Source organism: Peromyscus maniculatus, chromosome 4 (genome assembly GCF_049852395.1).
Source record: "Peromyscus maniculatus bairdii isolate BWxNUB_F1_BW_parent chromosome 4, HU_Pman_BW_mat_3.1, whole genome shotgun sequence".
Classification (NCBI taxonomy): Eukaryota; Metazoa; Chordata; class Mammalia; order Rodentia; family Cricetidae; genus Peromyscus; species Peromyscus maniculatus.
Window position 1 is genome coordinate 10052784 of NC_134855.1, and position 22079 is coordinate 10074862.

Below are 22079 nucleotides of genomic sequence, written 5' to 3' on the forward strand. Positions count from 1 at the left end.
CAAGGGGCTGCACTCTGCTTGGCTGGTTGAGGGCCCCAGAGGCCAAGGCGTCCCTTGTCACCCAGCTGCCCCTAGAGCCCCAGGCCTAGAGACATGACCCGACAGTGCCCTCCCTCAGCCCCGGAGTCTGGGTTTCCGCTGAGCGGGTCGGTGCTGGCGGAGGCGGCCGTGGTCTTCGCGGTGGTGCTGAGCATCCACGCTGTGGTGTGGGACCGATACTCCTGGTGCGCCGTGGCCCTCGCAGTGCAGGCCTTCTACGTCCAGTACAAGTGGGACCGGCTGCTCCAGCAGGGGAATGCCGTTTTCCAGTTCCGAATGTCCGCGAACAGTGGCCTCCTGCCGGCTTCCATGGTCATGCCTTTGCTCGGGTTAGTCATGAAGGAGCGCTGCCAGACTGCGGGGAACCCCTACTTCGAGCGCTTCGGCGTTGTGGTGGCAGCCACTGGCATGGCCGTGGCCCTCTTCTCCTCGGTGTTGGCACTGGGCATCACTCGCCCGGTGCCCACCAATACTTGTGCCATCTCGGGTTTGGCCGGAGGCATTATCATTTATATTATGAAGCACTCCCTCAGTGTGGGCGAGGTGATCGAGGTCCTGGAAGTCCTGCTGATATTCGTTTATCTCAACATGATCCTGCTGTACCTGCTGCCCCGATGCTTCACTCCTGGGGAAGCACTGCTGGTATTGGGTGGCATTAGCTTCGTCCTCAACCAACTCATCAAGCGCTCTCTGACTGAGAGCCAAGGGGACCCAGTGGACTTCTTCCTGTTGGTGGTGGTGGTTGGGATGGTGCTCATGGGTGTCTTCTTCAGCACCCTCTTTGTCTTCATGGACTCAGGCACGTGGGCTTCTTCCATCTTCTTCCACCTCATGACCTGTGTGCTAGGCCTCGGTGTGGTTCTGCCCTGGCTGCACTGGCTCATTCGTAGGAACCCCCTGCTCTGGCTTCTTCAGTTCCTCTTCTACACAGAAACTCGAATCTACCTCCTAGCCTATTGGTCTTTGCTGGCCACCGTGGCCTGCATGGTGGTGCTGTACCAGAATGCCAAGCGGTCATCTTCTGAGTCCAAGAAGCACAAGGCTCCTACCATTACAAGAAAATACTTCCACTTCATTGTGGTAGCCACTTACATCCCAGGTATCATCTTTGACCGGCCACTGCTATATGTGGCTGCCACTGTATGTCTGGCAGTCTTCATCTTCCTGGAGTATGTGCGCTATTTCCGAATCAAGCCCTTGGGTCACACTCTGAGGAGCCTTCTGTCCCTCTTCCTGGATGAACGAGACAGTGGACCCCTTATCCTAACACACATCTACCTGCTTCTGGGCATGTCTCTTCCCATTTGGCTGATTCCCAGACCCTGTATACAGAAGGACAACCTGGGAGGAGCGAGAGCCCTGGTCCCCTATGCTGGGGTCCTGGCTGTGGGTGTGGGTGATACTGTGGCCTCCATATTTGGCAGCACCATGGGAGAGATCCGCTGGCCAGGAACTAAGAAAACATTTGAGGGGACTATGACATCTATATTTGCACAAATCATCTCTGTAGCTCTGATCTTAATCTTTGACAGTGGAGTAGACCTGAACTACAGTTATGCTTGGATTTTGGGATCCATCAGCACTGTGTCCCTCCTGGAAGCATACACTACTCAGATAGACAATCTCCTTTTGCCTCTTTACCTACTGATATTGCTGATGGCCTAGTAGTAGCAGCTGTGATGATGAAAGCAGGGAAATAGGGAGAAAGAATGAACGGTCCCCACAGCAGCTAGCAACTTGGACACCAAGAACCCAGGGGTGAAAAGCAGATTTGGTTTTTTCAATTGATTCAGACTTAAAATAAACAAGCAAAGCTCTCTTGGTTTTATTTTTGCTGATAATTAGAAAACAAAAATACTTAAGGGCATACACCAATTCAGGGAAATTGAATATGCTGCAGAACCCCCATCTTGTAGTCTGGGTAGGGCATGGTTGGAGTGGACCTTGGGGGCAGCAGAACAGAAAGCCTAATGCTTAGGTGTCTGGTGTCAAATAAATCTGATCAGAATCCTTGGCTATACAGTTTAACTGTATGGCCTTAGGTGAGTCAGAGCCTCAATTCTTCTATCTGTAAGATGGGAATAATGACAGCCTGACCCTCACTGGATACTAGAAGGCTTTATTGAGAGGTGTGAGGGATCCAGAGTATTTGGCCTGGGGGCCAGCGAGATGGCTCAGTGGGTAAAAGTGCTTGCCACACAAGGCTGAGGACCTGAGATCAGTCCCCAGAACCCACATAAAGGTGGAAGGGGGGAAATGACTTCCAGGATTGTCCTCTGACCTCCGCAGGTGTGTGCTAGCTCATGTATGCCTCACAGATGTCACATACACAGACACTACTACTAATTTTCTTTTAAGTATTCAGCCTGTGGACCACCTATGACCAGAAATCAGTACAGGAAAGTGTCACTATTACCCAAGAGTAAACTTGTCTTAGAAAAAAAGCCAGGCAAAATAGGAGGAAGATAGGTCATACATGGAAGCAGGAGTGACCTTTCATCTCCTGGCTTCATTCAGGAAAACCCAAGAGGCAAAGAGCTGAATGCATGCAATGTCTCCTACTTGGACTAGGAAAAACCTGTATTCTGGTGCAGAGTCCAGATCCATAGAGGCTGGCAAGTTCCTGGAGAATTCACACAGGCTGTCTAGTTCCACGCCTGAGTCTCCATGTTTCCCAGAGTGTGCACAGAGCCTGACCCTGTGGCAAGAACTTGGTAGCTATTGCCTAAACAAATGAACAGTTGCCATCAGTGAGAGGATAATGGAGGATTCCCAAGGCCAGAAGCTGGGACTGGAGCTCTAGAGAGCTGAAGTCTCTTCCTGGCAGTCACTGCCAAGCCCTTTCCCTCAGAGCACTGGGCTGTTCCTCCAGGGCCAACCACCCCTTCTTCACTCTCTCCCCTCTCTGTGTCAAAGGAGGTGGCCCCATGTTGGAGAAAGGGCGCCAGCTTGCTCACCAACTTCCTGGCTGGCTGGTCTTTCTTCTGGGCTCTCCAGTAGGTAGAGGGCTAGACCTGGCTACAGTGTGGCTGCCAAGGCCAGGCAGGTGACTCAGTGAATGAGGACGTAGAACTGTGCTGGGCCTCTCTTAAACAGGGAGGGAGGCAAGCTTATAACCCTGTCGTTCAGGGGCAGAAGCTGGAGGATCACAAGTTTAAGGTTATCTTGAGCTACAAAATAAGTTCAGGGTCATCTTGGGCTACATGAAATTCTATCTCAAATATATATATATATAATTCTATCTCAAATATATATATATATAAGTCTATCTCAAATATATATATATATAAGTCTATCTCAAATATATATATATATATATATATATATATATATATATATATATCTCAAATATATATATATTTGAGATAGAGTCTCACATAGCTTTTGCTGGCCTGAATTTTGCTAATAGGCTAGAGTTGGAGTCTGTCTCTCCTCTAGGATCAAAGGCCTGCACTATGACACCCTGCTCAAACTACTTCTTTTAAAAGGTCGCCAAGATAGCTCACTGGATAAAAGCACTGGTCCCATGTTCAGATGGAGAGATGGCCAGCTGCTAAGACACAGTTCCCAAAACCCAGATGGCAGCTAACAACCTCCTGGCCCTCCAGGGGCATGGACACCCTCTTCTAGACACCATGCACACATGTGATGCACAGGCATACATGCAGGCAAAACACTTATACACATAAAAAGCAAGTTAGTCTTTAAGCTGGGCATGGCGGTGCACACCTTTAATCCCAGCACTCAGGAGGCAGAGGCAGGCAGATCTCTGTGAGTTCGAGGCCAGCCTGGGCTATAGAGATCCAGGACAACCAAGGGCACACAAAGAAACAGTCTCAAAAAAAAAAAAAAAAAATCTGTGTGTGTGCCATGGGACGGAGCCCAGGGCCTTGTGCAAATATACTATAGCTGAAATCAAAAGGAAGTTTTTTGCTTTTAAAAAAGGAAAAAAGGGGTTGGGGATTTAGCTCAGTGGTAGAGCGCTTGCCTAGCAAGTGCAAGGCCCTGGGTGCGGTCCTCAGCTCTGAAAAAAAAAAGGAAAAAAAAATCTGTGGTTGCAATAGCTAACTCCTTTCTGTTTGCGGTATCTGGCCAGTCTCCAGCTAAGCAGGGTTGGGGTCTAGTAGTTGTTCTAGAAGGTGCTGCTGAGCATACCCACAGGAGTGGCCCTGCAGGCCCTGCAGACCCGTTACACAGGAAGGAATGAAGAGGCCCTGAGAGAGGAAGGACCTGGCCTGGGACCCTAGAGCAAACTGGCCCCAGGCACAGAGCTATCAAGATCTGAGACTGGGTTCCTAGCCCCAGGAGTCTCTACTTTCCAGGTTAGACACTCAGGCCTGGAGGGAACAAGATAGCTAAGCATTTGTGTAACTTGGGCAGGTCACTTGCCCTTTCCTGGTCAAGTCCTGGGTCCATAACACAGATAAGAACCCCCCCCCCCACCTCCCCTGCCTCCTTGTAAGGACTTGAGATAAAGCCCGTGCACAGTGAGTGCCCGCTAAATATTGCTCAGTATTATTGCGTGTAACCACACCAGGCAGGGTGGGGTGCCCTTGATGGCTTTCTGCAGGGCTGCTAGTGAAAGAAGAATGGATGGAGAAGCTATGTTCAAAAGTCATTTTGTGAGGACTGGAGAGATGGCTCAGCAGCTAAGAACATTGGCTGCTCTTGCAAACAGGGGTTCAATTCCCAGCAGACACATGACATCACACAACCATCTGCATCTCCAGTTCTAGGGGATCCAACGCCTCTGGCCTTCCCAGGCACTGTACTCAAATGCTGTACAGACAGACATACACACAAAACGCCCATACACATAAAATGTATTTCAAATCATTTTTATTCAGTGCTTTACACAGTAATTTCCACTCGAGAGAAAACTGAAATTCAACCAGAATCATTTCACTGCTGAGAGGCCACTTCAGAGGCTGGTTTAGGACAGAAAGGTGGCAGTGAGACAACATTTTGGAAGAAGCCCTTTACTCAGCCTGGGCTGCTGCCCTGTCACTTCGCTTCTTGGCTCCCTGTCTGCTGGACCAAGGGTCATAGACACCATCAGAAAGCCAAACAGGAAGATGTGCCCTTGGGTTGCAGCCAGAGGCCCTGGTGTTGACAGTTTCTCCCTGTAGGGGACCAGCCCAGTCCTGCCAGGGCCTTTATATGTAGAGTGGTGGAAAGGGCAGCTCAGTTGTGGGCTGGAGCCTGCAGAGAGCAAGAGGTGGCCTTAAGGGATCACTGTGTCTAGTGTGGAGGGTCTTCTCAGGAGGTTCTCTGAGGCACGCACCAACCCTGCTACCTACCAATTCTCTGGGCTCCAGACAGTGCCAGCAGCGGCCTCCATGAGGTGGAAAGTATAGGCCTGGCGCGAGCGGTCGGAGAGGTTCTGTTCACTCTTATGTACCACTTCTCCGTGGATCAGGACCAGACCCCCTTGAAGGATACCACCCCGTCACCAGCAAGTCACCACCAGCCCCACAGCACAGCCTTCCTCTTCCCGAGGCAGTGGGAGAACACAGCCCTCCTCCATCAAAGGGTGAAGTCTCCACCACCCTCTCTGTTCCTATCTTTAGAAGCTCAGGCTTTCATGCCTGCTCCAGGATGAGGCCACACCATTAGACAGAGGTTCGCCTGGGATCAAATCTCCACTTTGACCTGCCTCGGGAAGCCTTAAGAAGGGCCTCCCCGAAGCCAGGCATGGTGATACACACCTTTAATCCAGTATTTGGGAGGCAAAGGCAGGTGGATCTCAGTGAGTTTGAGGCCAGCCTGGTCTACAAAGCAAGTTTCAGGACAGCCAGAGCTAGACAGAGAAACCCTGTCTCGGAAAAAAAAATAATAATAATAATAATAATAATAATAATAATAAGGACATCCCTTCCCTGGGTGAGGGAATCAGTCAGCTGGGACCTGGTGACACTGACTTGGAACCCAGTATTCCCTTTCCATGGGAAAAGCAGGGGGCTCCTGCGACATCCACTGAGCACCTGTGCACCTCACAGACTCCCTGTAAACATCCTGCAGTCATTGCTGGCCACTTGGGAAAATGGAGGCTGAGATTCAATCATCCACTCCAAGAAATAGCCCCTAAGCAGGGTCTGGGTTGCAGCCTGACCTCCAAAGCCTGATGGGAGCAGACCCCTTGCTCACATCCACACCCAGGACCAGGACTCCACCTCCCATTCTGCAATTCCATGGCCCTCAGGGGGCAGGCACCACGGAGCCTTTTGGATGCCAGGCGTGGGGCAAACACAGACCTCTAGGCATGGCCACCTGCCTCGCTGTGCTCTGCATCCCACCTACCTCTCCGCACTGGCAGAGGCACAAAGAGCTTGTTATCCCAGGCTGGCTCTGACCCAAGGAAGCTAGTGGCAGAGCCCTCGGGGGCTCTGATCATTCTTCTCGACACTCCACCTGTGGGCCAACATGGAGCCAGCCGTTAGCCTCTCCTCTCCCGTGTCCCTCTCCGTGGGGTAGGCTGGGCAGGGACAGACAGGGTCCTCACTGGTATGGGAGCCAGGGATGAACCAGAGGCAACCGTTCTCCAGCAAGGCATCTTCAATCGCAATCCACACGCCCAGCACGCGGCCCAAGGGCTCCGTGTACAGAAAGGTAGCATCTTGGTGAGGGGACACTGTAATAGACCCACCTGGGGGTGAGGTACAAAGACCTTGGCCAGGCCTCGCCTCACCTGGCCAGGTTCTCATTCCATAATCTTCCCAGGGCCAACCTGTCACCAGTGAAGAGACTCACCACTGCCTGACCTACAAGCTCGGGCCAGAGAGTGCATCCCCAAACGTTTCCATCTCTAAAGTGGTTCCAACTACAACCACCTCAAAGGCCTGCTAGAGGTGTCTCTAAAATGACTTATTAAAAGTGCCTAGTACAGGAGAGATGGCTGGAGAGATGGCTCAGAGGTTAAGAGCACTGGCTGTTCTTCTAGAGGACCTGAGTTCAATTCTCAGCACTTACATAGTAGCTCACAACCATCTAAAATGGGATCCAATACCCTCTTCGAGTATGCAGACAGAGCACTCATATATAGAAAATATATAAATATATAAATCTTTTAAGAAATTGCTTAGCACAAGGCCCAACCTTGTAATGCTAAAAAGTACCTGCTGTTTAATCCCAGCCACATCCCTGAAGCCATCATTTTAACCAGGGGCAAGCAGATTCGAACTACCAAATGGCCCACCAGCAGCATAAGCTAGAGGTATGAGCAGAGCAGGACACTAACTGAATGGCCAAGCCACTGCACTTCTTTGTTGTGTTCCGTGACAGGGCCCAGCTGTGCAGCCTGGAACTCATAATCCTGTCTCCAGAGTACGGGGACTACAGGCTTGTGCCACCAGACCCAGGTCGCACCCACATTTGCATACTAGGCCAGTGTTCCCCCACTGACTTATCGCCCTGGCCCTCTTTTCGCTTTGGTTTTGAGACAGGATCTCAGGAAGTTGCTGAGGCTAGCAACTCAGTTCTCCCGAGTAGCTGGAATTCCAGGATTGTGTCTCAGCACTAGTTTCCTGTGTTACTAGTGGGGAGACACAACCCCAGCCCATTTGCACCCACTTTTTAAAGCCTCCCTGTGTTGATGGCAGCCAGGCACACCCAGGGTGGAGATGCCAGTGGGCAGAGGAGCTTAGTATACAGTAACAAGTTACGGGTGCCAATCTCAACTTCATTCTTCCTAGGCAACTGCCTTCTAAGCACCCCACTTTGAGAGGGGCTTTGAAATCCCCAATGTTATCCAGGAGTGTGTCCAGTCAGGGGGGCTTCAGGGTCTTTGAGGGGAAAAAAATGGCCAAGGTAGCTGGATGTGCTGGCCTTGGGCAGAGCAGGGACAGGGAGGTGGGAGGAGTGATGCGGGAGGAGGGGGCTGGTCACCAGGAGTCGGACGGGCTCATGGCTCATGCGAGGAGAGCGCTGCAGGGGAACGGGGCAGTCTCCCTTGGTAGCAGAGGTGAACAGAAGGCCACCACCCACCATGGAGTCCCCAAACTGAACGAGTCAGGGGAGCAGGGTTATCAAAAAATACAGATTTGTAGGTTGAGAGCACTGGCAGTCTTCCAGAGGTCCCCGGTTCAATTCCCAGCACCCACATGCCATTTCATAACTGTCTGTAACTCCAGTTTCAGGGGATCTGACACCTCCTCACAGACATACATACAGGCAACACATGAGTACACATGAAATAAAAAAAAATACAGATTTGTGAGCTAGAGAGACAGCTCTGTGACTCCAATTTCAGAAGATGCAACACCCTATTCTGGCCTTCACAGGCACCACACACATGTGGTTCACAGACAAAACGCCCATATATATAAATTTAAAAAAAGGAACTTTTTTTCTTTGTTTGTTTTTGTTTTTGTTTTTCGAGACAGGGTTTTCTCTGTGTAGCTTTGCACCTTTTCCTGGAACTCACTTGGTAGCCCAGGCTGGCCTCGAACTCACAGAGATCCGCCTGTCTCTGCCTCCCGAGCGCTGGGATTAAAGGCGTACGCCACCACCGCCTGGCTCTCCAGCACCTTTTAATTTTCATTTTTAATGATTCTATTAATGGCTTTCCCTTTGGGAAATTTTGTGCAGGCTTTGGTAAAGGATGAAAATGTATAAAATAGCAGCCTCTTTAAATAAAATAATTCTTTGGAAAAAAAATCCCTGCTACCGGGGATCCCATTGTGCCCTCCTAACTACACCAAGATGGAGAAACTTAGAGGTTTTCTAGGCACACCTGATCCCAAGGAGGAAATGCCTGCAATCCAGATCCAGAGCCTGAGGCCAGTAAAGACAAGCGTTCAGTTAATAAACGTAGAGAAATCAGAATGGTAAGGTTAATGGGAAGAGTAAGACATCAGGACCTTCCCTTTTGGGAGTGTATGAGGGGAACAGGCCCATAGAGTAAGACTAAGACACAAAGCGGCACAATTAGGGAATAGCTCAGTGATTCTCCCCTTAAGGAATGAAAATTGGTCTTAAGTATAGTGTCTGGTCCCCAGAAGTCCTTTTCCCAAGATCAGGCGTTTGGATAAGGGCCTCCATTCCCTCTGGGCCTTGAGGAAAGTTCCTGCTTGCTAAAGCAGTCCTTCTCCTTATCTCTGGCTAGAGGAACTTGTGGCCCTTCCATTATGAACTTGTGATGCCTACTGTCAAGGTCAATGCCAGATTCCTCAACACCCCCCCATCTCAAGCCACACCCCAGCTCACACGCCCCCTTTCTTCCATTCAATCCTATGTGCAACTCCAGAGTATAAAAGGTGTATTCCTTTTTCAATAAACACTGCTGGCAGCTATCCCAATTCACCCTCAAATCATATCTGTCTCCTTCTCTCTCTCCTGCCATCTACTCCATGCCTCTTCTTTGGGACCTGAACCTCTGCCAAAGCTAGTCTTTGGCAAAAAAAAAAAAAAAAAAAAAAAAAAAAAAAAAAAAAAAAAAAAAAAAGTCTCAGGGAAGAGGCCCAAGGGTTCTGATCTCAACCAGCTAAGTTGGCTGTTGGGATCGGGACCACTGTACCAAGGGCTGTAGGGACCCGTCCATCAAGGGCTGTAGGGACCCGTCCATCAAGGGCTGTAAGGACCCCTCCATCAAGGGCTGTAGGGACCCGTCCATCAAGGGCTGTAGGGACCCGTCCATCAAGGGCTGTAGGGACCCCTCTGCAGCCGACTGCTCTAAGCAGGGATGGAAGGTGGCTGGCTGCCCTGGCCCAGGTTCTTGCCCATTCCGGACACTGCAGAAAGCGCTTTCCCTCCCTTCACACACCCAATGGCCACTGCTGTCCCATCTCCAACCTGAGGCCTTTGCTGGCTCCCGCAGCAGCCCAGTCTCTACTCACCTTCGCCGCCAAAGTGAGGTTGCTGCAAGAGAGGACAAGGAGCTGGTGAGGACGGAGGAGAGCAGCGAGGGGCTTGGCCTGAGTCCTGTAGGTCCTGCAACCCTGCATCAGCACCCATCTACTGAGCACCTACTGTATGCAAAGAGAAGCCACCCCACCCACCAGGAGTTTGAGGTCTACACTGAGGCAGTTTGTACCCACCCCACAAGATCGCAAAACAGAACCAGTGATGGATGGGATGGCTAGAACAGGCTTCCACAGGCCTGAGGCTGAACCCGTGGGGGGGGGTGGGGGGTGCGTGTGGGGGGGGGGTGAGGGGACTCTTTTTCCCAGGGGATTTAGACAGCTTCTTAGAGAATGTAGCAATGGCCCATGAGAGCTGAGAGCAGAGCATTCAATAGAACAAGGAACACTTCCTTCCTTCTAACAGGTTTTAACTGAGCATCTATGCGCTGCCAAGTACCTTAGCCTGAGGCTGGCTCCACATGCCCTCCCAGCAACCTAACCACAGTTCCAGCGGTGGTTCTAGGCCTAGAGTAAGATGATGCTGTGGATGAACAGTCTGTTGTCTTACAGAGGGTAAACTGAGGTGTGGGGAGGCTGCAGAGCTCACCTTAAAGATATACATGCTCTGCACCACCACTGGCAGCTGGAGGCCCAGACTTCTGACCAAAGCCTGGAAGATGAAAGCCACACTGCCATTCTGTTCATACACACACCCTGCCGGCCTGCTCACACATACATACACCCTGCCGGCCTGCTCATACATACATACACACTGTCTGCCTGCTCATACATGCATACACACTGCCGGCCTTCTCATACATGTATACACACTGTCTGCCTCCTCACACATACATACACACTGCTGGCCTGCTCACACATGCATACACACTGTCTGCCTGCTCATACACACATACACACTGCCCACCTGCTCATACACACATATCTGTCCTTCACACCCTCCCACCCTCACCTCCATCCCCCACTCACCTGCACCTTGGGAGAATGTGTCACGCTCCTGAAGACAGGGTCATGAGCATGCAAAGCTATGGGTCAGAAGACAGGGTTCATGGGCTAGCCTTTATGGGCTAGCCTGGGCCCCTGTGTAGCCCTCCCACACGGTGGACACCAGATTCAGACCTATTCTAAACATTATGCTTGTTTATAACTAAGTAGAGGGCTGCAGACACCTTGACCCTACTCGGCCCAGGGCCTTATGTTTGATTTTGCTTTAGTAACATCCAAGTCCCAGGATGGCCTGGACTTGCTGTGTACCTGAGGATGACCTTCCCATCCTCCTGCCTCCACTTGAGTGTGCTGCCATCCAAGGCACAGGCCACCACACCTGGCTTACACAGTGCTACGGATCAAACCCTGGGCTTCATGTGGACTAGGCAAGCACTCTACCAACCAAGCCATGCCCCCAGTCTGCCTGTGACCTTATTCATGACCCTCTGGCCACCTGGAAACCTCCTCACATCTCATAGCGTGAAAAGTACTCACAGAGGCCTGTCTCTTGGTAGCAATCTCAGTAATGCCACTTGCTCGGTGTGAGCTCACATGACAGGCCTCTCCTGCAAGCCTCAGTCTCCTCCTCCATAAAATGGGAGTGAGAAGACCAGCTGTGTCCTCCAGAGATGCTGTAGGGTTCAGTGAGCCCCCCCACACACAGAAAGAGTATATAAATAAGTAAATGTTTAATTAAAAAGTCTAAAAATGGGCTGGGCAATGGTGGCGCACGCCTTTAATCCGAGCACTTGGGAGGCAGAGCCAGGTGGATCTCTGTGAGTTCGAGACCAGCTTGGTCTACAGAGTGAGTTCCAGGAAAGGTGCAAAGCTACACAGAGAAACCCTGTCTCGAAAAACCAAAAAAAAAAAAAAAAGTCAAAAAATGCCAGGTGGTGGTGCACGCCTTTAATCCCAGCACTTGGGAGACAGAGCCAAGCAGATCTCTGTGAGTTCGAGGCCAGCCTGGGCTACAGAGTGAGTTTCAGGACAGGCACCAAAGCTACACAGAGAAAACCTGTATTGAAAAACAAAACAATGGGCTGGAGAGATGGCTCAGAGGTTAAGAGCGCTGTCTGCTCTTCCAGAGGTCCTGAGTTCAGTTCCCAGCAACCACATGGTGGCTCACAACCATCTTTAATGAGATCTGGTGCCCTCTTCTGGCCTGCAGACATACATGCTGTATGTATTATTATACATAATAAATAAATAAATCTTTAAAAAAAGAAAAAACAAAACAAACAAAAAAAGTCTAAAACCCAGTTGTCATGTGTCATCCTGAAAAAAAAGTAAGGGTTTGCACATTTGACTTGGAGGTCTTAGAATAAGGACTGGGGTGTCACATCAGGTGTCCCATAAGGAAACTCCAGGAAGCTGCTGGAGCTAGAGCCCCCATCCCCAGGGATCACCCCCAGCCCTAAGGATCACCCCAGCCCAGGCGGTAGCGAGTGGAGGAGGCTGAACTGGCCATCTTGGGGGCCCCACAAATGGAGCCCTTTCCCAGTGCTGGGGTGGAAGTACCAAGGGATCAGCATCAGAGGGTGTAGAGGATTCAGGCTGAGGAGAGTGCCATACAGCCAACTACCATCTTCTGAGGTCGGGTGGGGGTCCAGACAGGGTTTCTCTGTGCAGCCCTGGCTGTCCACGAACTCACTCTGTAGACCAGGCTAGCCTCAGACTCACAGAGATCCGCCTGCCTCTGCCTCCTGAGTGCTGGGATCAAAGGTGTGCGCCACCACTGCCCTGGGGTCTACTACCATCTTATGGTGGGCTTTGATCTTGTCTCAAACGCTTTAGGTCTCAGATGCCCTAATTCCTTTTCTGGACTCCCAATCTTCTGCTCACCATGGCCGATTTTGTTGATAGATTTCTCTGGAGGGACCAAGAAATTTCCTGTGGTACAAAAGACAGACAAAGGCAGAAGACCTGGAGTCCAGCTTCCCTCAGGTAGCTGGTCTGAGCTTCCTCCCAGCCCCAGGAAGTAGCTGCCCTCGTCCAGCCCCACAACATCCAACCCTCAGGTCTCCAGAGCCCCACTCCAAACCTTTCTTGTTGAAAACGCCTTTCTCAAAGAAGAATCGAACTTTGTCACCGCTGCTCAAGAAGTAGTCTGTGTTGCCCTGTGGAGGGGAACATACGAGGGCCTAGAGAAAGGCTGGGGACAGAGCTGGACATGACAAAGACAGGAGTGGGTTCAGGAGTGGCCCACCCCCACAGGGCTACAGATGCTCCCCTCCAGGCACCTGGAACATGACCATTGAGGTATAGACAATGGATTAAAACTCCAAGTGCCTGAAGCTACAAATTGAGATTTCCTGTACATCTCTTATTACAAATGTCCCTTAATCCACCATGGAGCTTTGACCAGATAAATTCACATATGTTGAAAATCTTATACACCAAAAAGCTTTATATATATATATGTACAGGTATGGGGATCAGAAGACAACTTTAGATACCATTCTTTCAAAGCCATCTGCCTTGTCTTCATCTGCCTGGAGTAACCCAAGTAGGCTGGCTAGGCTAGCTGGCCAGCAAGCTTTAAAGATCCACCTGTCTCCACCTCGCCAGCACTGGGACTAGTGTGCACCCCAACTTTTTTATGTAGGCCTTGGGGTCTGAACACAGCCCTCACCTTGTTTGGCAAGCAGCTTATGGACTGAGCCATCTTGCCTAGCCCTAAAAAAATTTTTTAAAAATGCCTCTATTACATCTGAGTGTGGAGGGGCCCCAAAACCACTTGACCACACTGCTGCCATGACAAGTTTAGGGGCCCAGACACAGCTTCTGTGACATGCAGGATTTGGTTTCCATGGTGGCCTTTTGGGGGTCCCTGAGATCTGGGCATAACATAAGCAGGGTTTCTCTGTGTGCGGTCCTGCCTGTCCTGGAACTCACTCTGTAGGCCAGGCTGACCTCAAACTCAGGGATCTACCTGCATCTGCCTCCAGAGTGCCACCACCACTCAGCATCAGTTCTTACAGTGTATGTAACAAAATGGTCCTCCAAAATGGGCTCCTGTGTTGGAGTCTTGGTCCCAGCTGTGGCATCGCTGGAGAGGAAGGGCACTGACTTGGCCACTGTATTAGTTCACTGACAAGCTCATGGCTGGGTGGGCTCTAAGGAGTTTGGGCATTGTTGGAGGAAATGTGTCACTGGGGTGAGGCTTTGATGCAAGGGCACTCTGTGGCACTATTAGGACGTGTGGCCTTGTTGGAGAAACTGTGGTCTTGGAGGAGGCTGGATGACACACACCTTTTTTTTTTTTTTAAAGATTTATTTGTTTATTATATATACAGAAGAGGGTGCCAGATCTCATTACAGATGGTTGTGAGCCACCATGTGGGTGCTGGGAATTGAACTCAGGACCTCTGGAAGAGCAGTCAGTGCTCTTAACCGCTGAGCCATCTCTCCAGCCTGACACACACCTTTAATCCAGGCCTTAAGGCTGGAGGGCTCACTTTTTTTTTTCAAATATTTATTTTATTTATTTTTATGTATACAGTGTTCTGCCTGCACATCAGAAGAGGGCACTAAGTCTCATTATTGATGGCTGTGAGCCACCATGTGGTTGCCGGGAATTGAACTCAGGAACCTCTGGAAGAGCAGCCAGTGCTCTTAACCTCTGAGCCATCTCTCCAGTTCCCTGGAGGGCACACCTTTAATCTGGGCCACACCTTCTGGAAGAAGTGTGTCACTGTAGGAGCGGGCTAAGAGTTGCCATGGTCAGCTGGGCAGTAGTGGTGGTGCACGCCTTTAATCCCAGCACTCAGGAGGCAGAGGCCAGACTAGTCTATAGAGTGAGACCCAGGACAGCCAGGGCTACACAGAGAAACCCTGTCTGGGGGGAGGGGGGGAGTTGCCATGGTCATGGTGTCTCCTCACAGCAATAGAAACCCTAATGAGGCCGGGTACATCTTGACACAGATCCTTCCTCTGTACTCTCTGTTTCCCAGTTGCCGTGAGGTGAGCAGCTCTGCACCATCATGACCTCCCTGCCACAAGGTCAAGTGACCATGAACTGAACCATCTGAACAGCGAGACCAATAGATCCAAACTCCTTCTGATTGCCAGGTTTTGTCACAGCCACAAGAAGTCACTGTCACTTTACCTAGCCTTAAACTTGCTAAGAAAACTCAAATCAGCAGGTGGTTGAGCCTATTTTATATGTCTAATATCTTATATGACCTATGGAGTCCTGAGTGACAGAATGGTTGCACAGGCAGATCTCTGTGAGGACAGCCAGAACAGACAAGACTATAGAGAAAGACCCTATCTCAAAACAAACAAGCAAAGCAGGGCGCCTGTGGCGCACACCTTTAATCCCAGCGCTCAGGAGGCAGAGGCAGGCGGATCTCTGTGAGTTCGAGACCAGCCTGGTCTACCAAGCAAGTTCTAGGACAACCAGGGCTACACAGAGAAACCCTGTGTTGAAAATCAACCAACTAACTAAACTCAAACAAACGAACAAAACCCAACAACAACAAAACAAACATTCTATCTGAAAAATGCTGGCAACATGCCCCTTGGTACACCTCTTTGTTTCTCCTCCTACGGGAGGTGCCATTCCCCTGCCTCCCCCCAGCACTGTAGCTGTGTCACCAGGGAAAAGAGCAAAGTTAAAATGCACAGCTTTGCTGAAACTGTATGGCTTCTTAGGAGGAGAAAGATGGATCAGTGATGAAGAAAACTGGCTGCTCTTCCCAAGAACCCTGGATCAATTCCCAGCACCTACATGGTGGCTCACAACGTTCTGTAATTCTAGTCTCAGGGGATTTGACACCTCTAGACTCCTCCCACACCGCACACATGGCACGCAACCATGCGTGCAAGCCAAACCCACACACATGAAGTAAAAAGGTATCCAGAGACCACAGCACCCTTTCTTTTTTTTCCTTTCTTGTTGTTTTGCTTTGTTGTTTTTTGAGACAGGGTTTCTCTGTGTAACCCTGACTGTCCTGGAACTCCGTTTTGTAGACCAGGCTGGCCTTGAACTCACGGAGACCCACCTGTCTCTGCCTCCTGGGTGCTGGAACGAAAGGCATGAAGGCATGTGCCACCATGCCCAGCTCTCTCTCTCTCTCTCTCTCTCTCTCTCTCTCTCTATCTATCTATCTATCTCTCTCCCTCTCTCCCTCTCTCCCTCTCTCCCTCTCCCTCCCTCCCTCCCTCTCTCTCTCTCTCTCCCCCCCTAACATTTTTTAAATTTTTTCCTAAGATTTAAAAATAAGACTTTACACTTCCCTCTCCTAGGGAAGGCAGCTTCTGGCTGCTCTAATTCTGTTTATGACCACCAGATGGCAGAAGCTCACTGGTATCAGTATGAGTGAGCCCTGTTGCCTGGACCACTCAGATATCCAGACTAAGAGGGGTTAAAGGAACTGGCTGGAAGAACCACCTATCCGGTCACTGTGTTCAGTCTGAGGAAGCAACTGGCCTTCCTAGTCTGGCTGGGGGATGACTCACCCCAGAGTGGCCCGTCAGAATCTCAGGGCTCACTTTGGTCACAGAAGGTTCTTTGTGACCAGAGAACTTGAGAAACCCCAGCAGGTCAAAGCCCAGCACCTCTTGATATCAGAGAGCTGGATTCAAGTCCTGGCTCTGTCAGTTACAAACTGTGCAGCTGGAGCACAGTATTACCCAGGGAAAAGCCAAGTGAGAGCAATACCCACCGTATAAATTCAGTGAACAGTGATACAGCACAGCTCCTTAGCCTGGTGCCTGGCATGCAGCTGGCTGAGGTCTGATCCCTTATCAGAAGAAACCTGTGGCCTGGGGTCCTCCCATCCAGGCTGCCCGCCTCAGGAGGGTACTGAGCTCTCATCAAAAACCTGATGCCCATCCTCATCGACCCAGGGACCTACCTGAGTTCGAAGCTGCTCATCTTCCTGGGTGGAAAACTCCGTCCGGCAGTGCAGAGGGACATCCATCTCAGCCACAATCTCCCCAATCCTCTGTTGCATGGCCTCACACTCATCTGCTGTCAAGAATCCTTCCAACAGCAGAAAGCCATCCTCCTGAAACTGCAGCAGAAACAAGCTGCAGGATTCTCTGTCCTCACCCACTCATTTGATCCCTGTTTGAGCACAAACCTGAACCAAGATCGAGTGTCCTGCTGCTGCTCTGTCCCCTAGCCTGGACATGGGTGTCTGGTACTCAGTGAGGAACAGTCAGTATGGCTGCTTGGATCTTTGAGAGGAAAGGGAAGAGGAGCTTGTCTTTGCTCTTGGCCTCCAGTGGGTTTGGGACATGTGGAAATATATAAGTCCTTTTTTGCTTATTTATTTATGTGTAAATGTGTCAGTGTGAGTACAGAACCGTGTGTGTGTGTGTGTGTGTGTGTGTGTGTGTGTGTGTGTGTGTGTGTGTGTGCTTGCACGTGTACACATTTATGCATGTGCAGGGACACCGGAAGAAGACATTAGGTGTTCTCTACCACTTTCTCTATTCCTGAGGCAGGCGCTCTCCTTGAACCTGGGCTTCCGTTTTCTTCACTGGACTTGGGGCCTGTAAGCCCAGTAATCCTGTCCCCACCCAGAAGGTAGGCTTATAGGCGTGTGCAGCTTAAGTAGGTGCTGAGATTCAAACTGTGGTCCTTACACAAGTGCTCTTAACCACTGACTCACCTCTCTAGCCCGGCCCCTTTTATGTTTGTTTGTTTGAAGACAGGTGTAGTGGTATTTCCTCCACCCATGACCATGACTTTGGGCTATACAGCCCAAAGGAGGTAGTGCTTCTTGCCTTCCTATGTGGCCCCACATTGGGCGACACTTAAGATCCATCCACGTGAGTCTATTTAATGGGTAACAGGGATTTATTAAGATATAAATTGAGAAAATAATTCACGAATACAGAACCAAGTAAACAGCTGAAGTCATCCTCTGTTCTGTCTGGAATGCACCTGGCCATCCAATCACGCCAGAAAGAAGGAAGGATGTGACCTCCTCCCTTTCCTTTTAAGGGGTCACACATATGAAGGCAAGAAGCACCACCTCCTTCTGGACCCTATAGCCCAAGGTCATGGGTGGAGCAAATACCACTACAGACAGGGTCTCTTTGTGCAGCCCAGGGAGGCCTCAAACTCAAGATCCTCCTGCGTCATCCTCCTGAATGCTGGCATTACAGATGTGCACCACCACGTCTGGCTATTCCAATCTTGACTAAGCATGAGTGTGTTTGAGACAGTTTTAGGAGACAGACGCATGGTAACGAACTAGCCACCCTCACACCATTCACAGTCCAGTGACGGAGACCCACACGTCCCTAACCCTCAGGCAAACACACCATCCCACACCATGCTGAGTACAGGGAGAGAAGGGTGGGCTTTGAGAATGAAAGGCAGAGCAGCTAATGAGGTGAAGGGTCAAAGGGCAGCTCTGAGGAAGTCTAAAAGAAAGCACAGAGTGTTGGGAACCAAAGAGACACAAAGGAGCACTGCAGACAGAGACTAGGGTACCGGAAGAACATGAGAAACTGGGAAGGAATGGGGCACAGGGTGAGGGGAGGGCTGGAGGAGCAGGAAGGGAAGGCTGCAGGGCTGTGTCAGAGGAGGAGCTGGGCTTTCTCCTGAGTGCAGTGGGAAGCCCGCGGGGTGAACACAGAAGGCTTATTCTGACGTAGCCCCAAGGCTTTTATCTTGGGACTGAGAGATAAGGTGAGGAAGAGCATCTTCAGGGCTCAGACAGACCGCTTACCCAGCGAAGACACGGCCCTGGCTTCCAGGATTGAAAACGAAGACAAAACTAGGAGTCCGAACCGGGCGGTGGTGGCGCACGCCTTTAATCCCAGCACTCGGGAGGCAGAGCCAGGAGGATCTCTGTGAGTTTGAGGCCAGCCTGGGCTACCAAGTGAGTCCCAGGAAAGGCGCAAAGCTACACAGAGAAACCCTGTCTCGAAAAACCAAAAAATAAAATAAAATAAAATAAAAAAATAAGCCGGGCGTTGGTGGCGCACGCCTTTAATCCCAGCACTCGGGAGGCAGAGGCAGGCGGATCTCTGTGAGTTCGAGGCCAGCCTGGGCTACCAAGTGAGCTCCAGGAAAGGCGCAAAGCTACACAGAGAAACCCTGTCTCGAAAAACCAAAAAAAAAAAAAAAAAAAAAATAAATAAATAAATAAATAAAAAATAAAAACTAGGAGTCCGAAAGCAAAGGTGACTGGGCAGGGAGGCGCAGCAGGTGGATCTGAGTTCAAGGCCAGCCTGGTCTACAGAGCGAGTTCCAGGAAAGCCAGGACTACACAGAGAGGCCTTGTTTGGGGGCCAGGGGGGTGCTGGACCCAACAAGGGGCTCTGTCCTGGATACACTGTGAGACAGGAAAAAGGACTGACTTCCAGTGAGTACTCAACCACAGCTTGAGAACTGGAACAACAGTGGCAGGCGTGAGAGACTAGGGTGTGTGTGTGTGTGTGCGCGCGCGCACGCGCGCGCGTGCTGCAATCTATCAGGGCCCCCAGCAAGCACTCAACTACTAAGCAACACATCTGTAGCTCCAGGAGGGACTTTGAAACATCTAGAACACTAGCAGTCTTGGCACATGGCACATGAATTCATGGCGGCTATTCCGAAGTGTGTGTACTCCAGCTCCTAACCCCATATGGGAGGTTTCCATCATGTGACTGGCCTGTCCCGTCTAGTTTCTCCGCCTTCCTCAACAGGCCCCTGGGGCTGGCTGGATTGGCTGATCTGAATTCTGGCTCCTCTGCCTCCTATCCCCAATCCCCACCATACCCGCCCTGGGGGTGGGGGGTGGGGGTCTGTGGTCTGTCCACCTCAGGCTATGTACACAGGCTCATGCCCAGAGAAACTTCTCTCCTTTGTGAAATGTCAGGGGCAGGTTAAATCCAAGGGTCACTAGAGGCCTGTACCTCCTTCTCTGACTCTCCCAGCCACAGGCCCCTACCTTCTTGAGTTGTGAGGGACTCAGGCAGGCCATGGGGAACTGCAGGACACTGCTGGCTCAGGTTGCTGACTCCAGGGCTGGAGAGGAGAAAGTTCCGGAGGGGAGAGAGAAGGGCCTAACCCTTACCCACTCAGATAATAGCCCAACCCACAGACCCAGCCTCCTAAACACGTCCAGTCCAGTCTGTGCCTTCCACTCTGGTCCCAGTCCCTCCCCTTCCCCCCACCCCCATTTCTGACCCCGGAAGTCGGCCTGTTCTCTGCCCCAGCCAGCCTCCAGTTAATCCAGGACCAGCCTTCCCTACTTCCCTTCACAGGCTCCCTTGATCCCTCAGGTTTCTGTCTTGAATCCACTCCTGGGCAGTTCTAGGAACTGTTATTTAGTGTAGGGCGGGCAGAAGACCGCCAGAACACTTAAGTCACTCCTAGCCCGAGGAAGGTAAAGGCTGGGAAGTCCCCAGTCACAGGATCTAAATTTACCCTGAGGCGGGGCCTGTGGGCCTGAGTTGCTTTGCATTGTGAAGGCCCAAGAGGTCCTATAAAATAACTGTGTGCTCTAGCTTTGGTTTGAAGCCCTCTAGATGCTGGGAGACTGGAGTGGTGCTGAGGGAGGGGGGAGGGGGGGTACTGGGGCCTCAGAATGAGGGATGACAGATGCTGCTCTCCAGCCTCAGACCTAAGATGACTGGTGCCTTCAGAGGGGCAGGCAGGGTAGTTAGAACCACCTGCTGGCTCTGCAGCTGACGGGGACACTGGGCTCTGGAAAGCTGTCCACTGGCCTTCCCAGAAATGGTGCTCTGAACAGCCAAGGGACAGAGTGTCTCAGGAGTGAGCGAGGGGCACTCTCAGCTGTCAAAAGAGCCTTGGCTCCAGATCAAGTGCTTTCTGGGTCATAACACTGGGAGCTACAGCTTTGTCTAGGCTGTCCAGGCCTCAAGAAAGCCATTGAGGGCTGTGCCCACTGGCCCCTGGGGCTAATGGAAATTCTCTTGGGTCAGGCTGGGGAAGGCCCTGGAGACAGAACAGGGAGAGTCACAAGGCAGGGCACGCAGACTAGTCCTTTCTGATGCAACAGCGGAGCTGAACCAGACACCCAACCAAGTTCCAGGAACAGAGCAGAGGCCCCCCACTGCTGAGTCAGCAGTTGGCCTGGGGACCTCACCAGAGGCCGGGAGCAGGGGCTCAGCCGGCAGGAGGTGGGGTCCAGCCCTTACATTCTGCGGTTGGTGATAACAGGACCTCAGTGAACAGCAGGTAGCAGTCACTGCTGATAAGGAGCCTGGCCCGGGGCTAGCACCTAGGCAGTCCCTCCCAATGGCTCGCCCAATGCTGGCCGAGTAGGGGTGAGGCAGCGAACCAGGTGGAAGTATTTTGGTTTTAAAACTACTACCCTGGGGGCTGGAGAGACGGCTTAGCCGTTAAGAGCACTGACTGCTCTTCCAGATGAACCCAGGTTCAATTCCCAGCACCCACAAAAAAACAAACAAAAAACTGTTTCTCAGTTTCTCAAGTTTTCTAAGTTGCTTTTGTAAGTAGGGGTTAGGCCACCACTGTGGTTTTAGGTAGTGTGTGTGTGTGGGGGGGGACGCGTTCCATTCTATTCATTCTGCTGGCCTTGAGGGGAGGGTGGGCCATGTTTCCACACCATTTTCCCTCAGATGCTAACCAGTTCCAGATTGACTTCTCCAGAGCCCAGGCCTGAAAAAGTCTCTCCCAACCCCACTCCTACCCTAGGGTAGAAACAGGGGGGGAGGGGCAGCGGGGGAGGGGAGAGACCCGGCTCAGAACAGACTAGACCAGACAGGACAGGACAGGAGGACAGGAAGGTCCCCACATGAAGGTATGAAAGAGGGTCTCCCACAGGGCAGAGGGAGAGGAAACTCTGGCTCAGTTCTGGGGGGTCCGTCCCTGTGCAGGGAGGGAGACAAGCTCCAGACAATTCCAGAACTGCCCAGACAACTCCGGCCTCCTCACTGAGATCTCGCCTCGGCCCCTCTTTCTCACCTAACGCCTGGGGCTAAGTGAAGCCCTCATGAGGGCCACATGGTCCAGAAGGAAGTGGGAGACTGCTGACCAGGCACATGCTATGGCTTGAGCTGTAACCCCAAATCCATCTGTTAGAAACTTAATTCCACTTGTTTAGAGTTTCTGATAAACCGTCAAGTGGCCCTCGCTGCTGGTTCCACAGGTCTGGCTGGCCCACACCATAGAGCCCACACTGGCTCTGTCCTCCGGCATCCGGGATTACAGCAGTGGCTGTACTGCACCCGAGTCCACCACGGGGAGGTAGGCAGAGTAGG

The 22079-nt window shown here is 51.3% G+C and overlaps 2 protein-coding genes across 8 annotated transcripts; one reads left to right on the forward strand and one right to left on the reverse strand.

The window, feature by feature from the left end:
• Nucleotides 1-72: 72 nt before the first annotated feature.
• Nucleotides 73-1856, forward strand: Dolk (dolichol kinase). Its single transcript, XM_006983415.4, has one exon. The coding sequence runs from the start codon at nucleotides 94-96 to the stop codon at nucleotides 1702-1704; it is 1611 nt and encodes a 536-aa protein (XP_006983477.1). The 5' UTR covers nucleotides 73-93; the 3' UTR covers nucleotides 1705-1856.
• Nucleotides 1857-4861: 3005 nt separating this feature from the next.
• Nucleotides 4862-19939, reverse strand: Phyhd1 (phytanoyl-CoA dioxygenase domain containing 1). 7 transcript variants are annotated; one of them, XM_006983413.4, is made up of 11 exons: nucleotides 19781-19939; nucleotides 16745-16903; nucleotides 12925-13000; nucleotides 12726-12773; nucleotides 10866-10921; nucleotides 10486-10548; nucleotides 9873-9894; nucleotides 6542-6670; nucleotides 6340-6450; nucleotides 5340-5469; nucleotides 4862-5241 (listed from the first exon to the last, which is right to left on the reverse strand). In XM_006983413.4, the coding sequence occupies exons 1-11, from the start codon at nucleotides 19811-19813 to the stop codon at nucleotides 5196-5198; spliced, it is 873 nt and encodes a 290-aa protein (XP_006983475.2). In that variant the 5' UTR covers nucleotides 19814-19939; the 3' UTR covers nucleotides 4862-5195. The 7 variants fall into 7 exon arrangements, with proteins under 7 accessions (XP_006983475.2, XP_042130912.2, XP_015857442.2 ...); XM_042274978.2 differs by having other exon boundaries at nucleotides 4862-5262; XM_016001956.3 differs by having other exon boundaries at nucleotides 6542-6685.
• Nucleotides 19940-22079: the final 2140 nt, after the last annotated feature.